General features: G+C 38.7%; 1 protein-coding gene across 11 annotated transcripts in view; it reads right to left on the reverse strand.

Moving 5' to 3' along the window:
* The window catches only part of Chm (choroidermia (RAB escort protein 1)), a 144,948-nt gene that overhangs the window by 106,682 nt on the left and 17,948 nt on the right, over positions 1 to 20,318 (reverse strand). For 9 of the 11 annotated variants that reach the window (XR_387043.3, XR_001782732.1, XM_006528381.3 and 6 more), the window contains exon 2: positions 12,231 to 12,297. The exons of the other annotated variants lie outside the window; for them this stretch is intronic. Coding sequence is in view for 5 of the 9 variants with exons in the window: in XM_006528381.3 (XP_006528444.1) it covers positions 12,231 to 12,297 (67 nt within the window). In the remaining 4 variants the exon portion in view is untranslated. The remainder of the gene's footprint in view (positions 1 to 12,230; positions 12,298 to 20,318) is intronic. 11 annotated transcript variants of the gene reach the window in all.

Below are 20,318 nucleotides of genomic sequence, written 5' to 3' on the forward strand. Positions count from 1 at the left end.
AGATGTTTAAAATCCATATCTGCTTACTATGGTTAAAAGCCAATAATGAAGGCAGAAGTTCCCCTCATGGTTTCCAAGGACTGGAAATCTACATGATGAGTTAAGTTGGTTTTATAACCAGCTTCTTCTATGTATTTCTTGAGAAGCTGTAAGTCTTGACAAAGCAGAGGTGCTTTCTCACAGTGGTGCCACACCTACTAATAACTATGTTGAGAAGACATGCTGATTCAGTGATAAGGAAAGAATGAACACAAATGGCCACACTAGTATCTATCTCTCCTAGCCTTAGAAAGGTCTGGAGGTAAACATCCTAACTCGAGAGGTGGAGAAGTTATCAGAAATACTGATAATTTTACATGGCACAATGAAGATTGAAGCCGCACTCTGGTTTTTTGTTTGTTTGTTTGTTTTGCTGGTTTGCTTGTGTTTTCTTTCTTTTTAAAATTAAATTATTTTATTTACATTCCAAAAGTTACCTCCCTTCCTGGTCCACCATCCTGACTTCTTCACCCCATTCTCCATCCTCCCCCATGCCCTCTCTGCCTCTGCGACAGTGCTCCCCAACCAACCCACACACCCTCACCAGCATCCCTCTTCCCTGGGGCATCAAGTTTACACAGGACTAAGGGAATCCTCTCCCACTGAGGCCATAGAAGGGAGTCCTCTACTACACATGTGCCTGGGGCCATGAACCTGCCCATGTATAAAGACCAACTCTGAAATGACAAACGGCCAACATTGCATTAACTTCTAAGATATCAAGTGAGAGCAATTTTCCTTATAAGTCCCCACATGATCTCATTTAGTTGTATAGTTTGGGTCAAATATTTACCTATTTTAAAGGCTCCTTTTTATTGTTCCATCATTGTCAGTTTCCAGAATAATAGCACTATATATTCTGATATATATACTGTAACACTGCTAAATTTTATTCATTTATCAAACAGTCAGTGAAGAATTGCTATGTTCTAGATATTCTTAGGCTGTGAGGATGTATACATGAACAAAGAATGACCCCCTGAATACCTACAAATAATTATAACATGTGAAATTTTTATATTAGAAATGTTACAATCTAAGCATACAACATCCAGGAAATGTGGGACACTATAAAAACACAAAACCTATGAATAATAAAAAGAGCAGAAGAAACCCAGCTCAAGGAGATTGAATATATATATTTGGTCTTTTGAAGCAGGATTTCTCTGTGTAGCCCTGGCTGTCCTGGAACTCACTCTGTAGACCAGGCTGGCCTGGAACTCAGTAATCCATCTGCCTCTGCCTCCCAAATGCTGGGATTAAAGGCGTGCGCCACTACTGCCCGTAAAAATATTTTCAATGAAGTCATAGATGAAAATTTCCCTAACCTCAAAAAAGGAGATCCCTATCCAGGTATAAGAAGAAAACAGAACACCAAATGAACTGGAGCAGAAAAAAAAATCCCATGGATCCTGACCTAGCCCAGCCAACCAAGACAGCAGGAAAAAAGGTTCCAGAGAGATGGCCCTGATGAGTGTGGAATTGCTGACATAACCCCTCATATGCCATGTGGTGGAGTGGGGTGAAGGAGAGCTGCTCGCCCCTACGCCACCCATCATAGCACTTCAGGCAGAAGAGCTGGACCTGCCCCTTGCTGGCTCACAAGAGTGCTCCCTGTACCTTGCCTGAGCAGCATAGCAGAGTTGACCCTGGTGGCATGGAGGTGGGTGAGCAGGCCCTTAAGGGCATGAGAGTTAGAAAGTGCCAGCTATGACACTAGATGAGCTAGCAAGGGCAGAGCTGGAGAGCTTGCCCTGGTGTTGTGGGTATGGAACAGATGGTGGGCTGGCCAGCTCAGCTACCACCCAGACCCAGATCCAGATCCAGGGCTTTGAGTTGGCCCACCGTAACATCTAGCCCATCACTGAACTTCTGGAGCATATGAAGGTGCTGGACCTGCACAGCCAACGGGATCACCATAACACTGGGCAACAAGAGGCTATCCGAGGAGTCCTGTTGAAGATCCAGTATTGATAACGTTGCAGAAGCCAGATGCCTTGAACCAGACTGACAACTCCTTGCAATGAACATTTAAGTAAAGATGTGTGGACAAAAATGTATACTGTGTGACAAACTGTGACACACTACAGCTTCCGCAACAAGATGCTTTTTCTTTTGGGGGGAGGTTGTAAGAGTGAAGGGCAGCTATGGGGGGACAGAGAGATGAGTGGGATTGGGATACATGATGTGAAATTCACAAAACAGGAATAAAAAGTTAAAAAAGAAAAGAAAAAAGAAAACCCTTATGGTACATAATAATCAAAACATTAAATGCACAGAACAAAGAAAAGATATTCTAAGCACAAGGAAAAAAAGACCAAGTAACACATAAAGGCAGAACCATTAGAACAGCACTTCTCAAACTGTGGTCTAACATCAGAAAATACAGATATTTACATTATAATTCATAAAACTAGTAAATTACAATTATAAAGCAGCAACAAAGATAATGTTATGGTTAGGTTCCACAACATGAGGAACTAGATTACAGGGTCACAACATTAGGAATGTTGAGAACCACTACATTAGAGTAAAACTTGACTTCTCAAAGGAGACTCTTAAAAATCAGAAGGACCTGAATAGATATTCTATAAGCTATGAAAGATCACAGACACCAGCCCAGACTATTATACTCAGAAAATGCATTAATTGCAATCAGTGGGTTTAACCACTAACCAAGAAGCTATCTGCAGCTGATACTTGAAGGAAAAGGGAAACTGAGTTTTCTCCAATGGTAACTATCAACTGCACTTCAGGGCAGGCCCCACACCCAGGAATAGTTGGCTAACACAAAATGAATTCAATGGTATTTTTGTGGACATCATTTCACTTGGATTTCCTTAAGCGTTCACTTTATTTGCTTTTATTATTATTACTATTATTATTATTTTGATTTCCATTTTGTGGAAGTTTTTACATTTCTTGGTGTGTGTGTTTGTGTGTGTGTGTGGTGTGTCCATTTTTGTTTCTTGAAACACAGAGAGAAAGATAACAAGATGTTGGGTGGGGTGGGGTTGGAAGAATATGGGGAGAATTGGAGGAGAGAAAAAAATATAATCAAAATGTATTGCATGAAAAATTTTTCAATTAAAAAAGAATGAAAAATTCAACATTTATAATGAATGAAGGCATGTGACACTGAAAATGTCAGAGACATTAGACTCTCTATAAACTTTTTATAATATACATTTGTTTTAATGAAAGAATTGGAACTGGAGAGATGGCTCAGTAGGTAAGAATGCTTGAGTACAAATATGAGAACTTGAGTTTGAATTCCAGGGAACCCATAAACAAACAGGTATGCAGCACACAAGCACACACATACTCACTTATGACCCCAGTGCTTTGAGGGATAGAGAAAGGAGAATTTTCTCTTGTTGGTGACCAGTCTGAAAGAGCCTGCCTCCAAGGCAGAGACTAAGGAGAGTGGGTCTTCTGATGACCATCTCTACATATCTATGACCTCTATACATGTACAAACAGACAAAAGCACACAAACATATTATCATACATACACATATTCTCTCTGTGTATGCGTGTCTGTCTGTGCCCCACTTCTCTCTCAGAATCAAGGAAAGAAAATGAAAGCTTTTTTTTAAAAAAAAAAGAACCAAACTGGAAGCACTAAAGCTGACACAAGAGAAACACCAAGTTCAAAGCCAAATTGGGCTACTCAGTGACCCTGAGCCAAGCACTGGGATATCTAGTAAGACCTGCCTGGTTTCAAAAATAAACAAGCAGAATCCTCTCCAGAAGCGAGTGTCACTTTATAAAAATTGAAAGCTATATTATCTATAAAGATGCATCTTAAAAACTATTAAATTTAAAAAGATACCTGTAACATAATTTATGAAGTGCTAGACACTCATTATTATTGGCTCTGCAGGCCATGTGATCCCTACTACATGTGGCTACTTCGATTATGAAATGTGTAAACATGTATAAGCATATACAAAAATGGTCACATATACAATAATAACACTTAAAAGTAGCCAACCTATAGGCCACAGCTAGCTTGTAACTACAAAACAAGATAATAGGGAAGATATTATCCAAAATGTAACATTAAAAGGATAAAAATGAAAATAGAAAGATACTTTAAGAGGAGTGAAAACGATAGTATGAACCTGTATGTGAAATCAGTTCATGGCCCCACACCTCTGGCCTCCTCTGCAAATGGGCAGGCTGTACCCTGTTTCTACTTACCCCAGAGCTGTTCACCAACCTTTAAACAAGATCATGAAGCTACCACATAGCATTTCACAAGATAAACTATCACTTGGCTTCTACTTCCAACGATAGCACCCAAAGAAGTGCTAAGACCTGCAGTGATGCCACCTGCTACCGGATGAATTTTCACACAGCCTCCATGGTCACTGAGAAATGGAATTATTTCCCAGATTATCTACTCTTCCTTCATAGCAATATGAAATATTCCATTCCAGGACCAATAAAGGAGGCTGCAATAACCTTCCCCATACCACCAGCAGAATGATCAGCCTGACTCAGGAAGCGAACAGTAAGTCAGCCTGGCAAAGCCAATGCCAGACCTCCATCTTTAACTGAGTGGCCATAACCAACCCCAGGATACCAGCTGATAGGCATATAGGGATATAGCTCAACCATACCCCTCCCTGTCTACCCCACAAACTAGGCATCTAGAAGAATGAACAGAAGTAACATTGAATTCTTTCATATCCAGAGAGCAAATACCAAAAAAAAGATATCAAGAGTACCTACTCTTTGCCCTCTAAGCCACAGGCAAGTGTTTCTAATCTCTATTACTATTTCCCTTGTTCCAAGTAGAAAAAGAAACTACCATCAGCCAACACAAGATGGAAAGAAAGCATCCAGTGATTTGACAATATGCTTAGAGCTCTCTGGAAATGTAGTTTAAAGACAAAGGACCATACAGGGTACATCCCTGGAGGAATAGAACTCAGTAAATAAAATATAAATAAAACAAGTTAGATATTAGTACTTGCTATTCATAAACAGGACCAGTTCAGATATTGTCTGTTTGCCTGGAGTGCTTTAAAATACTGCCAGCCTAAAAGCAGGCTGTCATGTAATAAATGTGTTTGCTTTGGTGGAGACATTCTTTAGATTCTCTGAATTGGAGTTATAAGGCTGATATTAAAAATCAAATCTGTTCTATTTGTACTTTCTAATTCTGACTGAACTTGTAACTCTGGATAAGTAATGAAAAAAATCAAACCCATGTCTGGAGACAAAATGATATAATTTGTACTTCTTGGATAATCGCTAGTCTATCTTTGTTCTGTGAAACCAGTGTAAATAAAGAAGCAATCTGACTGCTAGTCAAACAGAGCTGCAAGATTTCCCTAACCATAGCAACTGACTCGCTTCTCTCTCTTGGACTCCTTATCTCCTCTAGAGAGACTATAACAATGGTCAGGGCTGGCCCCAAACAGAAAGAGGTCAACATTGAGTATATTCATTAAAAGGCTGAAATGATAAAAGATAGAAAAAAACAATGGCAAAGCTAAAAAATAACACTGCAGAAATATATCTGAATATTACTGAGTTACAACATAAAAATCAACAAGATGCAGTTTAAAGACAAATTGTCAAACGAAGGCAACAAACATCAGGACAGAAGTTGTAGCTTGCCAGTTGACCATGTGCCTATTATACATAAATCCCTTAATTAGATACAAAGCAATTTCCCTACCCCCCCCCCCACTCACACACATACACACAGGGGAGGAAGGGAGGGAAAAAGAGAAACATGTGTGCACACTGTGTGTGTCATCTACTGCTTTTTAAAAACGGTACACGGTTCTGCTTTCTTTTCTATGGTGATAAAACCCTGACCAAAAGCAACTTAAGGGCAGAAAAGGTTCATTTGGCTCCTATTTCCAGATCATAGTCCATCGGATAGGGAGGTTAGGACAGGAGCTCAAGGCAAGGACCTGAAGTCAGGCTAGCTTATGAGTCCATGCATTACCTAGTAATAGCAAAGGCACTCACAGACAAGGCAGTACAGCACAAACTAGAGAGGAATGCTGCTGGTTGACTCAACCACAGACCCATGTTTAGCTGGCTTTCTTAAATAACCCAGAACAACCCGCCCAGGGAATGGTTCGGCGCACAGTAGTCTGGTGCTCCTATCAAAGCAATCCCAATTCTGATCTGATCACTAGCCGTTACGGAAAAATGAATTAAAGCTATGATAAGTTGTCACTATACAACTACCAAAATCATTGAAAAAAGAAAAACAGTGGCATTACCAAATTCAACCAAAGACACAAATTGGATCGTTCATGCATTGTGAGGAAAAAATCTAAAATGGTATAGGTACTCAGAAATAGTTTCTCAATATTTCTAGAAAGCTAAACATGAAATTAATATATGGCCCAGAAAAGGCTATCCTGAGAAAAGACCTTGTATTCACATATTCTCTCTCTCTCCCCCTGTCTGTCTCTGTGTGTCTCTCTCTGTTTCTCTCTGTCTCTTTCTCTCTGTCTCTCTGTCTCTCTCTCTCTCTTTTGCTCTGTGTGTGTGTGTGTGTGTGTGTGTGTGTGTGTGTGTGTGTGCCTATGCATGTGCACATGCCTTCACACGGCAATTTTATCTGATCTCTGGAATCAGCTCAGATGCCCATCACCAAGTGGATATTTAAACAAGCGATTACACACACATAACAAAGAATACACTCTTAGTCACTGTTCAATTGCTGTGAAGAAACACCGTGACCAAGGCAACTCTTACAAAAGAAGTAATTTATTTGAGGCTGGTTTACAGTTTCAAAGTGTTAGTCCATGATCATCAAGGCAGGAAGCATAATGACAAGCAAACAGGCATGAAGCTGAGAGCTTACATCCTCATCTACAGAAAGGCAGAGAGGCGAGCAGGCAGACAAAGAGATTACCACTGGGCCTGGTGTAAGCTTTTGAAACATAAAAGTCCACCCCCAATAACACACCTCCTCCAGGACCACACTGACTCCAATAAGGCCACATATCCTAGCCATTCCTAAGCAATTTCACTACCTGAGCACTAAGCATTGAAACAGATGAGCCTAAGAGAGCCATTCTCATTCAAACAATCACAATTACTAAAAGATTTTTTTTAAAAAAACAAATTATTGGAAACATACAACATAATAAGATGCAGGGAATTATGCTGTCTAAAAAGGGGCAACATCCCGAATTTACCGCCAAAACCAGATTAGTGCTCTTTAACCACTACACATAGATAAATACAGTTTTTATTCAATAAAGTTCATTTAATAGTCTATGTAAGGACATAAAGCAGGTAACAGCAGTAAGCCAGATAGAATGGCATACATCTGAAATCCTAGTACTCCTTAGGATGAGGGGAGTGAAATCCAAGTTTGAGGCCTGTCTGAGCTATATAGCAAGATGCTGTCTCAAGCAAAAACAGAATAAAAGGTAATGGTAACTGCTTCTGAAAGGTGAGACTGGTGGGATACAGAGAGGAAAAACAGAAAGATGCACCAATACTTCCTTTACTTTTCTTTGATCTTTAGTCATGAGAGTTGTAAAAAAAAAAAACCTACCTCAACATGGTGAAGAATGGTGTGTGTGTGATTCTTAAACCACACCTCTAAGTAATCAATATAAAGAATGCTCATAACAGGTATTAGAGAACATTAAGAATTTATATACACAGTTAGTATGGATATGATAGAACTCTATGGTGGTGACTGAATATACTAAGGAAAAAGCATGGCATAAAATAAAGTTAAGCATTTAAATCAAGAAGTTATAAAAAAAGCTGGGCGTGGTGGTGCACGCCTTTAATCCCAGCACTCGGGAGGCAGAGGCAGGCGGATTTCTGAGTTCGAGGCCAGCCTGGTCTACAAAGTGAGTGCCAGGACAGCCAGGGCTACACAGAGAAACCCTGTCTTGAAAAACAAAACAAACAAAAAAAAGTTATATATATATATATATATATATATATATATATATATATATAAATAAATAAATAAATACTGGCTCCAAGCTTTAAAAAAGTCAAGGACAGAAAATATAAAGATAAAGGTAGATATTTGGTAGAAAAGAATATCACTGAACAAAGAAAAGGTTGTTTTATTTTTGAAGAATAATAAAGTAATTTACCGCAAGTAATATCAATTCAATCTTAGAGACTCCTATGGTGGAAAGAGAAAACCAATTTCCACAAGTTATCCTCTAACTTCCATATGCATACTATGGTACATATACAAATGCACAGACATACACATGCAAACATACATACATATCAGGAGGGAATCTATTCCCAATGTCTCAGACTGTAATTTTAAACAATTATTTAATTAAAATTTAACAATAACCTCAAATCATGAGCTGAACAGATTAAAACATAAGATCAAATTATTTGTTTCTCCAAGAAACTTAAGTTACTTATACAGAGAGATCTATAAACTTAATGGCTATAAATCAACTTACAAAGCAAATGGAAGCTGAAAACAAGCTGGTGTAGCTATTCTGGTACATGATAAGTCTTCAAACCAAAATTAGTCAGATTTAAAGAAGGCCAGTACATATATTTTAAAAATACAATTTATTAAGAAGAAATAACATTTTTAAACATATATGCTCAGAACATTAGAGTTCCTGATTTCATATAACAAATACTAATGAGCATAAACAGTCAGATTCTGAAACATTAATAACGGGTGAGTTTATAACCTTACTCTCACATTTACAAAGATAATCCAAAGTATACATCAACAACGACAACAACAACAAACTTCAAAATTAAATTACAACGTAAGTCAATGAGTCTTTAACCATGCCTATAGAGTATAACAGCCAAGTCACATCTTTCTCTGTTGAGACATCCTGCCTCATGGACTAGACATCTACCAGATTCTGGATCTCTAGAGTGTAAGGCAGCCATTGCTGGACTCCATGGGCCATATCTCATAAGCCACATTTATAAATCCCCTTTTAAAATACATATATTCATTGTATCCATCCTGTTCCTTTAGAGAACCCTGACTGAGACAAAGAGGTAACATTAATAATCAACAAAGTAGAATGAAACAGAAAGATAAAATATGATCAAGTTTGTTTTATAAGAATAGTAAGAAAACCACAACCTAATTTTGCTAATAAACTAGGATATTTACAAATCTCAATAAAATGCATGTAAACCAAAATTAAAAACAACTAAAAAGATACTATACCATGACTAAGATGGTTTCATCCCAGGGGTGTAAAACAGGATCAACACAGACCAATCAATAAATGCACCATATAAAACAGACCTAATGCCAAAAACCACATGACAGCTTCAGTACACTAAGAAGAGAGATTTGACAAACTTAAACATCCCTTCACGATGAAAGCTTTGGGAAAATTGTGACTACTGGAAACATATCTCAACATAAAGGAAACGTAGAGCCAATATTATCTATACTAAGTGGAAAAATGTCATGTCCTCTAAAATCTGGACCGAGAAAATGGTACATCTTTTTTCCACTCTTACCAATGTAGAACTCAAAATCCTAGCTATATCAATAAAAGCATGAAATGAAATGGACCCAAATTAAGAAAATGTCAAATTATTCTTACTTCATGATAACATGATTCTATATTTAAGAGATCAAAAGACGTCAGCAAAACCTCTCAGAGCCAATGAGCACTTACAGTACAGTACAGTACAGGATACAAAATCAACACAGGGAAGCCACTACCCTTTCTATAGCACAGTAACAGATTTGTAGAGGGAGAAATTAGAGGAAAATAAATTCACAATAGCTTCAAAATAGAAGACTTAGGAATATATTTTTTTGTTTTGTTTTTTTGAAACAAGATTCTTTTTGTATAGCCCTGGATATCCTGGAACTTAGTCTGTAGACCAGGCTGGCCTCAAAGTCACAGAGACCTGCCTGCCTCTACCTCTCAAGTACTAGGATTAAAGGCATGGCCTGCCACCACCCAGGTAGGAATAAAACTTTTAAAAGAAGCGAAAGATCACAAGGATTAGCCTGAAAACTAAAATTTAAAGCTGGGTGTCAGATGGCTCCTGTCTGCTAATCCCAGCCCTTGGGTAGCTACGGGAGGAGAATCAGAAGCTTAACCTGTGCTATGAGGCAGTGTCTCCAAAAATTAAATATAAATATACATTTTAACAGAAAAACTAAGAAGAGAGGGTAAAAAGACATCCCACCTACATGAAATGGCAAAATTCATATTGTAAAAATAGCTATATTACTGAAAATGATATGCAATAAATAAAATACATTTCATGCGAAATTCTCAATTACATTCTGAAGAATATATTTTAAAAGCATACAAAATTTCACATAAAAGCAAAAGCGACCCAAAATAGGCAAATAAATTTGTTTTAGTTTACTTTCTATTGTCAGGACAAAACCATCTTGGGAAGGAAAGAGTCTACTTCATTTTAAAGTGTACTTACTGTCCATCATTAAAGGAATCAGGGCAGGAACCTGAACACAGGAACTGGAGCAGAGACCATTGTAGGAATGACTACAGCTTACTGGCTTGCTCCCCATTGCTTGCATGGTCTCCATAATCCAGATCACCCGACATGAGCTAGCACTTCAATTATTAATCAAGAAAATGCCTCACAGACTTGCCTACACATAACCATCTGATATGGGCATTTTCTCAATTGATGTTCCCTCTCCCTAAATAACTCTCGTGTGTATTACGTTGATAAAAACTAACCAGCACACAATCTTAGAATGAAGATGGTCTGTGGAGAGAAAGAGATACAGAGAGACAGAATGTCATAAACTAGAAAGGAAGGCATAAAAGGGTAAGAAATTATCTGAAGGGAGGCAACAGAGCAGGTAAAGAAGATAGCTGAAAGGACAAAGACGGGACAGGGACACAGAAAGGGGTCACTGGAGGGAGGGACTCAGTAAGAAGTGGATTAATGGGTCAGGGGAGGAAAAGGAGCATGAATAAGAACAAGGTATAATGACATACATACATACATATATGAAAATGCAAACATAAATCATACTCATGTGACGACAAATAAATTATAAAATATTAAGTATGAATTAATGAATGCTACTTTTTACAGTATGAGGGAAGGGAGAAAGGGAGAAATGGGTAACCACTATACACTATATCTAGTGCTACTTTGTTCTCTAGCACTCTGGAAAACACTGTAGTTAATATCGTCTAGAAAACAGAATAAATTCACTCATACTCTTCTGAGTCATTGAGACACATTGAAAAAGAGTAAGCCGGGCGTGGTGGCACACGCCTTTGATCCCAGCACTTGGGGAGGCAGAGGCAGGCGAATTTCTGAGTTCGAGGCCAGCCTGGTCTACAAAGTGAGTTCGAGAAACCCTGTCTCAAAAAACCAAAAAAAAAAAAAAAAAAAAAAAAAAAAAGGTAAACATTTATTGTCACACTTAAGGTCTGTTTTCAAGAAGCATGGGAATTAAGATTTAAGTTATACATCAAGTTGTTTACCTTTTCCATTTTATTCATGCTTTTAAGAGAAAAGTATTCTAGATAGTTTTTTAATTAGATATTTTCTTTATTTACATTTCAAATGCTATCCCGAAAGTTTCCTATACCGCCCCCCCTCCCCCTGCCCTGCTCCCCTACCCACCCATTCCCACTTCTTGGCCCTAGCATTCCCCTGTACTGGGGCATATAAAGTTTGCAAGAGCAAGGGGCCTCTCTTCCTAATGATGGCCGACTAGGCCATCTTCTGTTACATATGCAGCTAGAGATATGAGCTCGGGGGATACTGGTCAGATCATATTGTTGTTCCACGTATAGGGTTGCAGAAGTTCAAATGTTGATATCCATCTATTCATATCTACTGGCTATATATTATAATAAAACATGGAGCCTAAAAAAAATACAGTACCAAATAAATGTGGTACACACTCACAGACACATATACATTTACATAACAAAAGGTACGCCTGAGGTTATCAAGCCTATTAAAGAATTACTTATTTTCAGAACAAGCTCACTCCTGAGGGGAAAAATAAATTAAATTCATTTAGTTTACTCTTATATGACAAAAATCCTTATTTAAAAGAATAGACTAAGAAACCTTATATTGCATGTTTTACAAATTATTGATGAAAATGAAAGTAATTCCAGTGCTTCTTCTATGCTATGAAATTTCACATGGCACATACATAAACACATAGACATATATGTGTGTTAAATGCTACTAGGGTTAAAACTTACGAATCAACATGCAGAACCCTCTGGCCACTCCTTGAACATGCAGCTGCAATGATGGATTCAGGCAGACCTACAAAAACACACACCTATATCATTTAGAATGTAGATAGATAGATATGTATTTTATAGAAAATGTTTAATTCATACTACTGCAGCAATTTTAAATAAAAGTATTTTCTTTTTTTAAGTATTTTCAATAAAATTTATAATTTTTGAAATTACAAATCTTATATTAATGATAGATATTTCCTAACCATGCAAAACTAAAACTGAGTTGGTTTAGGTAGAAGAGATACTTTTTAATAAGACAAGTCTTTGGAGTCTTTTCATCTGTAAATTATCATAAATGGACAACTGTTTGAAAAGGGAGGGGCTTTGTTATTCAGGAACTAAGTTAGCACACAAGCTAATCAGATCTTCCCAAAGGCACTGATAAGCATCTGCACCTGTGAAACAACAAAGACACTGACCTGAACTTACTCCTGACAAGCTCCAGAGTTGACATCTAAACTCAGATCTAACTCCAAAGTCACAAAGCCTCTAAGTGAGAACGAAAGACATTTTTTTAAGTTAAAAGTTATGTTACTGTTTGTAACATATGTATGTTATGTTTTGTTATGTTTGTTATGTTTGTTGGTCACTATAGCAGATTGGGAAGAATATATTATTCCTTTGGAATCAAATGTAATCATATCATAAAGTTGATTATGTTAAAATGAAATATAATTTACTACTAATAATATAAATAAAAAATTTAAATTACCAAACTCAATTGTTATACTAAAGACCAAGTTTTCTGCAACATTAATAAAATGTCTTGTTATACGGTCAAGACTCTGCCACAAGTTTCATCATTGGATTTATCACTTCAAAAGAGGTCAATTGGTCCTATATTATCAGTCATACAGATAAAGCGTATTTTAAAAGTTTAGTATGTGCCTGTAGAACCACCCCCACCATGATAAATCATGGTTGTTCAGCATTTTTATCTAGTAATATAGATAAGCACCTTTCTTTGATGAGCATTTAAAGTACTCACCAAGAATCAAAGATTTAAAACAAACCAAAAAAAAAAAAAAAAAAAAAAAAAAAGAGCAGTTAACTTCCTTATGTACAAATGAAGCAGAGAGCTGGGGCCCCACTAAAGGGGCCTGCTGCCAAGTCTGAGAACCGGAGTTTGACCTCCAGAACCCAGACTATAGACCAAAAGAAAATCAATTCTACAAAGCTATCCTCTGCCTCCCTCCACATACCCAGCAAGTAAACACACACACACACACACACACACACACACACACACACACAAAGTGGATTTTAAAAGCAGTTTCAAAGTAATACACACATGGAAGCAGTTGATATAATCAGTCTTCAGCTAAGAACCACATTAAACACAAGCACCAACCACCTTCATAAAGAACTATTTTTCTAGTGTTGAATATTTTGTGGGTATATAATGTCTGGTTCAAAAAAAGAAGTTGTGACCAAATGTACAGAATATAACCATTACATAACAATTATAGGAATCATGCCATCCTAAAATTTTAACCTTTCCTTTGAATATAACCAGAAAAATAATGAATTTTTTTCTTAGAATAGAGAGAAATGGAAGTTTCAAATACCTACACAAACTATATTCTTCTGTTAAAACTATTATTCTAATGTTTCTTACAATGATCTGAACTTTTTGCTATACCTAAATAACTCTCCTTGCTAAAGAAATGTAATCAATTTTAAAAGCTGATAAGCAAAGAAATATTACAAAATAGAATTATGTTTAAAAGTAGTTTTCTATATAATAATGATAGTATTAAAATGGTATGTAGTCAGTTTTATACTTAGTACCATATTTATACTTATAATCTCATTTATTTATCAGTGTCATCATGGACAATACTATCTAAGGGACACAACAAGCCAAGGGAATACAAGGGAATTTCACCTCTCTAGTTCAAATAACAGCAGTTGTTCACTACCTCCAACTTGACCTAAGCTGGAGAATAGGCTAGAAGGATAATATAGGTAATGCAATGAAATGAGGATCATCATGTTCACTGAGACCTGGACTGGATTCACTGGTTCACTTAGAGTGCAACTGCAGACAAGTCAGAGTTACTGTGCTGCTTTTTCCTTCTATCAGTGACAATAGTCATAGGATTATTTACTTATTAGCAAGACTACCAGTGTCGGCAATATTCTTCTTTTAATTATTTTTTTTGAGATTATGATAACTAAATCATTTCCCACTTCCCTTTCCTCCTTCTACAAACACCCCTTCACTGCACTCTTTCAATGCACTTATTTTCATTAATTGATATTACACACACATACACACAAGCACGCACGCATGCATGTATATATATATATATATATATATATATACACACACACACACACACACACACACATTCACACATTTGTGTTTATATATACTCATAAATATTCCTAAATACACAAACTATAACCTAGAAGAAAATATTCTTAGCATCCTTGAGGATTGTTTAGAAGCATCAAGCTTTCATTTGATATCACACTAAGCATACACCTCTTTACACCAAATGCCATCACCAATTGCAGACAATATCACTCTCCTCTATTTCACCCAAATTAACAATTCTTTTGGGTAGGCAGATATGTGTGTGGAAATGACTATGCCTGAAATCAACAATCAGAAGTCAAGACTGCTGACAATGGAAAGCCAAAATGGTTTTCAATATGGAATGTGATCTGAGTCCAAACTACATAAAACCAAAATAACTATTATTTATGATTTTCCTTAATTCTTCTATCCAGATATCACCACAAGTTTGTGAAATCCATAGGCTACTCCAATGTTAAATGCCAAGGGTCCATTATTTTATGCTTAGAATTATTAAAATAACAAGCTACAAAGACAGTTAGCAATGTCTTTGTGACCAAGGTTACATTTTTTGCTTCACCCAGACAATAAATAGTTTCTGAGGAAAGGGCAGAGCAAAAAGAAAATGTTAGGATATATATTATTTTAAACATTTTTACAATAAAGCATCATTTTTTTCAAAAAGAGTAGTTGGAGCCAAATTGGCAAATATGAATGCCATTCTTTGAGCAACACGGAGTTTGAAAATGATTTCAGTGAGAAAAGCAGTTCCTAAGTTAGTATTTAAAGTAATACTTCAACACGGAGCTGGAGAGATGGCTCTGTAGTTAAGGGCACTTCTTGCAGTGGACCCATGTTCAGTTCCTGGCACCGACATGGAAGCTCAGAACCACTTAGTCCCTGTTCCAATGGATCTGATGCCCTCCCTATCTGACCTTCATAGGTACCAGGAGTACAGGTGGTACACATAGATGCATACAGACAAAATGTTCATATGAATAAAATAAATGAATCTAAGAAGAAAATTAACTGTCGTTCTAGTCACAGCAGAAAATAAACTTTGATAAAGTGGGAGCTTTAAGTTTAAAAAGACTTAAAAGAAAAAGAAACACGATTAAAACTTTGTTTTCAATCACTTAATAAAATGGCTGCTTGCTTTAATATAGGGGGTAGGGAAAAAGACCCAGTGGAGCATGGCCTTGATAGGGACAGAGTTACAAGGTTCCTGCACCTGGGACAGGGTCCCAATGTAAGCCTCCACAAGTGTTGGTGGATGCTATGAGTGTAAGGCTTCTTTGTGTAATCATGTACATATTTTCTGGACCCACTAGCAGTGGAGGACTCTTTCCTTCTGAGGAATGTCCTCCCTGTTAATGACTTCATGATGACTAGAAACATCATGAATTCAGGAGTGGAGGGTGTGGTTATGTCTTAGCAAAAACACTGGGACCTTCAGGACGGCCCTTGAGGCTATAGGAAAGAGTTCTAAATACATGAGTTCGAAAATATATAATTTCTCAACTATGCAAAAATACAAGGTTGCAATATGAAATATGAATCTAAAAGAACACTATGAGCAAGCTTGTCAGAAAGATACAATGATAGGCAGATATAAATGCAGGTCAGCCTGGGACACAGCCAGTGCAGGCCCAGGTATGGTAGAAATGGTAATTTCAGGGCAAGGTTCCACCCAACTAGTTTATCTTCTGTGATTAACAAAGGCAGACAGATCTCTGAATTCTTTTTCAATACTATATATATATAGGCTTGCTGTCTCCTAACAATGAAAGGACTGAGATTACGGGATGCTGATTCATAAGATAATCAAAAGGAAACCTGGAGTACATGACTGGATTGATACATAAAATAAAAGACTGGACCAGTGCAGGAGATGAGCTTTCCAGAGAATTTTTTTTAGGATAAAAAGAGAGTAGAATAAGGAAACTGCCCCACCTAGAGATCCATCCCATCTGCAGACACCAAACCCAGACACTACTGCTGATGCCAAGAAGTACTTGCTGACAGGAGCTGTCTCTTGAGAGGCTCTGCCAGAGCCTGACAAATACAGAAGTAGATGCTTGCAGCCAACCATAGGATTGAGCCTTGGACCCCAATGGAAGAGTTAGGGCAAGGACTGAAGAAGCTGAAGAGATTTGCAACCCCATAGGAAGAACAATATCAATTAACCAGACCCCCCCCCCCCGCAAGAGTCCCCAGAGACTAAACCACCAAACCAAAGAGTATACATGGAGGGATCCATGGCTCCAGATACATATGTAGCAGAGGATGGCCTGATGTGGGAAACCACATGTGCCGTTGCAGGGTGGCGCTGGCTACCGCTGGACACCACGCACACATAGGCAGTAAAGTTTTTTTGCCAAGATGAGGTTTTGAGAATTAACCAATCAGATGAGAGACAAGTTAACCAATCAAATGAGAGACAAGTTAACCAATCAGATGAGAGACAAGTTAACCAATCAGATGAGAGACAAGTTAACCAATCAGATGTGAGACATGCAAATGAAGTGGTAAGCATAACCCATGCATAACCAATCCGGTTGTGAGACACGCCTCTCCTAGGCCTATATAAGCAGCACCAGTTCTAGGCTTGGGGTCTCTTTGCTTCTGCAATCAAGCTCTCCCAATAAACATGTGCAGAAGGATCCTGTTGCAGCGTCGTTCTTGCTGGCGAGCCAGGGCGCGTGCAAGAGCCTTATCTAACATCAGTGGGAGGGGAAGCCCTTGGACCTGTGGAGACTTGATGTCCCAGCGTAGGGGAATGCTAGAGCATGCTAGAGCAGTGAAGCGGAAGTGGATGAGTGGGTGAAGAAGCACCCTCATAGATGCAAAAGGGGAGGGGGAAGATGGTTTTTTCTCTGCTCCCAGACAACCATTCTCTCAGAACCCTCTCCAAGCCGAGGCTAGTCCTTGACAGGAAAATATGTGCCATGATGCACGTGTGAAGGTGGGAGGACAACTTGCTGCAGTAAGTTCTCTCCTTCCAACCTTGTGGTCCTGGGAATAGAATTCAGGTCGTCAGACTTAGCAGTAAGCACTTTACCCACCAAGCTACCTCTCCAGATTTTTTGTTTTTATTTTGTTTAAATATGGATCTACATGTGTGGTTTTCTGCGCGCGCGTGTGTGTGTGTGTGTGTGTGTACGTGTGTGTTCAGCCTTAATGTCACATCCCTACCCTGCTGGTGGGAGTGCAAACTATACAACCACCCTGGAAACCAATTTGGTGGGTTTTCACAAAATTAGGAATAGTTTTATCTCAAGACCCAGCTATACCTCTCCTGGGCATATACCCAAAAGATATTCCACCATACTGCAAGGATTACAGCTTTATTCATAATAGCCAGAAACTGGAAAAAACCTGGATGTTCCTCAACTGAAAAATGGGTAAAGAAAATGTGGTTTATTTACACAATGGAATACTCAGCAATTAAAAACAAGGACATCATAAAATTTTCAGGCAAATAGATAGAACTAGAAAATATCATCCTGAGTAAGGTAAGTCAAACCCAAAGAACATGCTTATTAGGCATCACTTATTACAAGATATTAGCCATACAATGCAGGATACTCACACTATAATCCACAGACCCAAAGAAGCTAAATAACAAGGGCCCAAGAGAGAAGGCTAGAATCTCACTCTAAAGGGAAAATAAAATAGATATAGGAGGTGGATGGAGGGGGGATATGGGAGAGAGAGGGGATGGGAAGAGAAGTGGGGGGGGGAGCGGCAATCAGGTATAGGAAGAAACGGAGAGAGGACCAGGAAAGTGAAGAGAAAATGGGGGGAGGGGCATTTCTAGGATGTGCCAGAGACCTGGGATGGGAGAAGATCCTGGAAGTCTTTGAGGCTGACTCTAGCTGAGACTCCTAGAGATGAGTGGGGGAGGGGGGCAGTATGGAGCCTGAAGTGGCCACCTCCTGTAGCCAGGCAGGACTCCCAGTGGAAGGATAAGGAAACCAACCCACCCACAAAACCTTTGACCTAAAATGTGCTTTGTGTATAAGATGTACAGAGACAAAGAACAGACACTGAGGGAATGGTCAAACAGTGACTGGCTCAATTTAAGGCCCATCCTATGAGCAGGCACCAATCTCTGACACTATTAATGATATTCTGTTATTCTTGCAAACAAGAGCCTTGCATAACCTCTGAGAAGCTCCACTGTACTGGCTAGTTTTGTGTCAACTTGACACAGCTGGAGTTATCACAGAGAATGGAGCTTCAGTTGAGGAAATGCCTCCCTGAGATCCAACTGTAAGGCATTTTCTCAATTAGTGATCAAGGGGGAAAGGCCCCTTGTGAGTAGGACCATCTCTGGGCTGGTAGTTTTGGTTCTATAAGAGAGCAGGCTGAGCAAGCCAGGAGAGGCAAGCTAGTAAAGAAAAACCCTCCATGGCCTCTGCATCAGCTCCTGCTTCCTGACCTGCTTGAGTTCCAGTCCTGACTTCCTTGGTGATGAACAGCAGTATGGAAGTGTAAGCTGAATAAACCCTTTCCTCCCCAACTTGCTTCTTGGTCATGATGTTTGTGCAGGAATAGAAACCCTGACTAAGACAAATTGGTACCAGCATAGTGGGGTATTCCTGTGACAACTTGACCATGTTTGGGGGAGAACTGTGGAAGGACTTTGGAACTTTAGGCCAGAAGATCCATTCGCTGTTAACTCTGTGGGATGTTGTGTAGGAGCTTGGAAGACAATGTTGACAACAGTGCAGAAGATGGAGGCCTGGCTTGTGAAATTTCAGAGGGAAGATTAAAGACTCTTTTCAGGGCATTGCTAGTTTGATTGTGAAGATTCTGTAGTTCTGGTTAGCTGGGGCTGAAGAATCAGCTGTGATTAACAAGATACCAGAACTACTAAAGCAAAAACTTTGCATTACTGGGGCTATTGATGCTGGTTAGCTGGAGCTAAGAAATTAGCAGTGATTAAGAAGAGACCAGCATCATTGAGGTGACATCTTCTGGGAAGTGTTTTCTGAAAGCACAAAGAGGCTGTGTTCCAGAGATAGCCAAGGTTGTACTCCTACTGCAGCGGGACTTGGTAATGTGTAAGGGTCACCCAGGTGGTACTGGTTTTGAAGGCATGAAGGGGTCATGAAGGACAGCTGAGGCTCGTCACTGTAAGAGGCCATGGAAGGCCATTGGTGAGGGTGCAGCCTCAGTTGCAATTGGCAGCCCAGGACTGAAGGGGTCATGCAGTGTTTTGGAGATGCCAGTACCATGAGATGACCACCAAGAGCAGCAGCAGTGGAGTACAGGCATCTGGAGCCTAGAGGACAACACGTGTGCTACAAAGGACATGGCTGGAGAAGTGACCCAAGCCCTTGGAGGAGCCCAGAAGATCGTGAGTTGGATCCCAGACATTGGATGGTTGGAGATTGATTTTTGCTTTTGATTGTGACTGTGCCCTGATATTTTCCCTCTTGAAGCAAGAAACTATTTTAGTGGAGCCCACAGTTAAAAGACTTTTAATTGTAAAAAGACTTTGGATTTTAAACGAGATGGATATTTTAAAGAGATTGAAATTTTAAGAATATGTAAGGAATGTGGGACATTTAAAGTTATTTAGACCTTGGGGATGAATAAGAATGTAAGGGTTGAGGCTTACTAGTGATGTGTTTGTGTGTCAAGTTGACAAGGGGTCAATTGTACAGGCTAGTTTTGTGTCAACTTGACACAGCTGGAGTTATCACAGAGAAAGGAGCTTCAGTTGA

The sequence above is a fragment of the Mus musculus genome, chromosome X, assembly GCF_000001635.26.
Source record: "Mus musculus strain C57BL/6J chromosome X, GRCm38.p6 C57BL/6J".
NCBI lineage: Eukaryota > Metazoa > Chordata > Mammalia > Rodentia > Muridae > Mus > Mus musculus.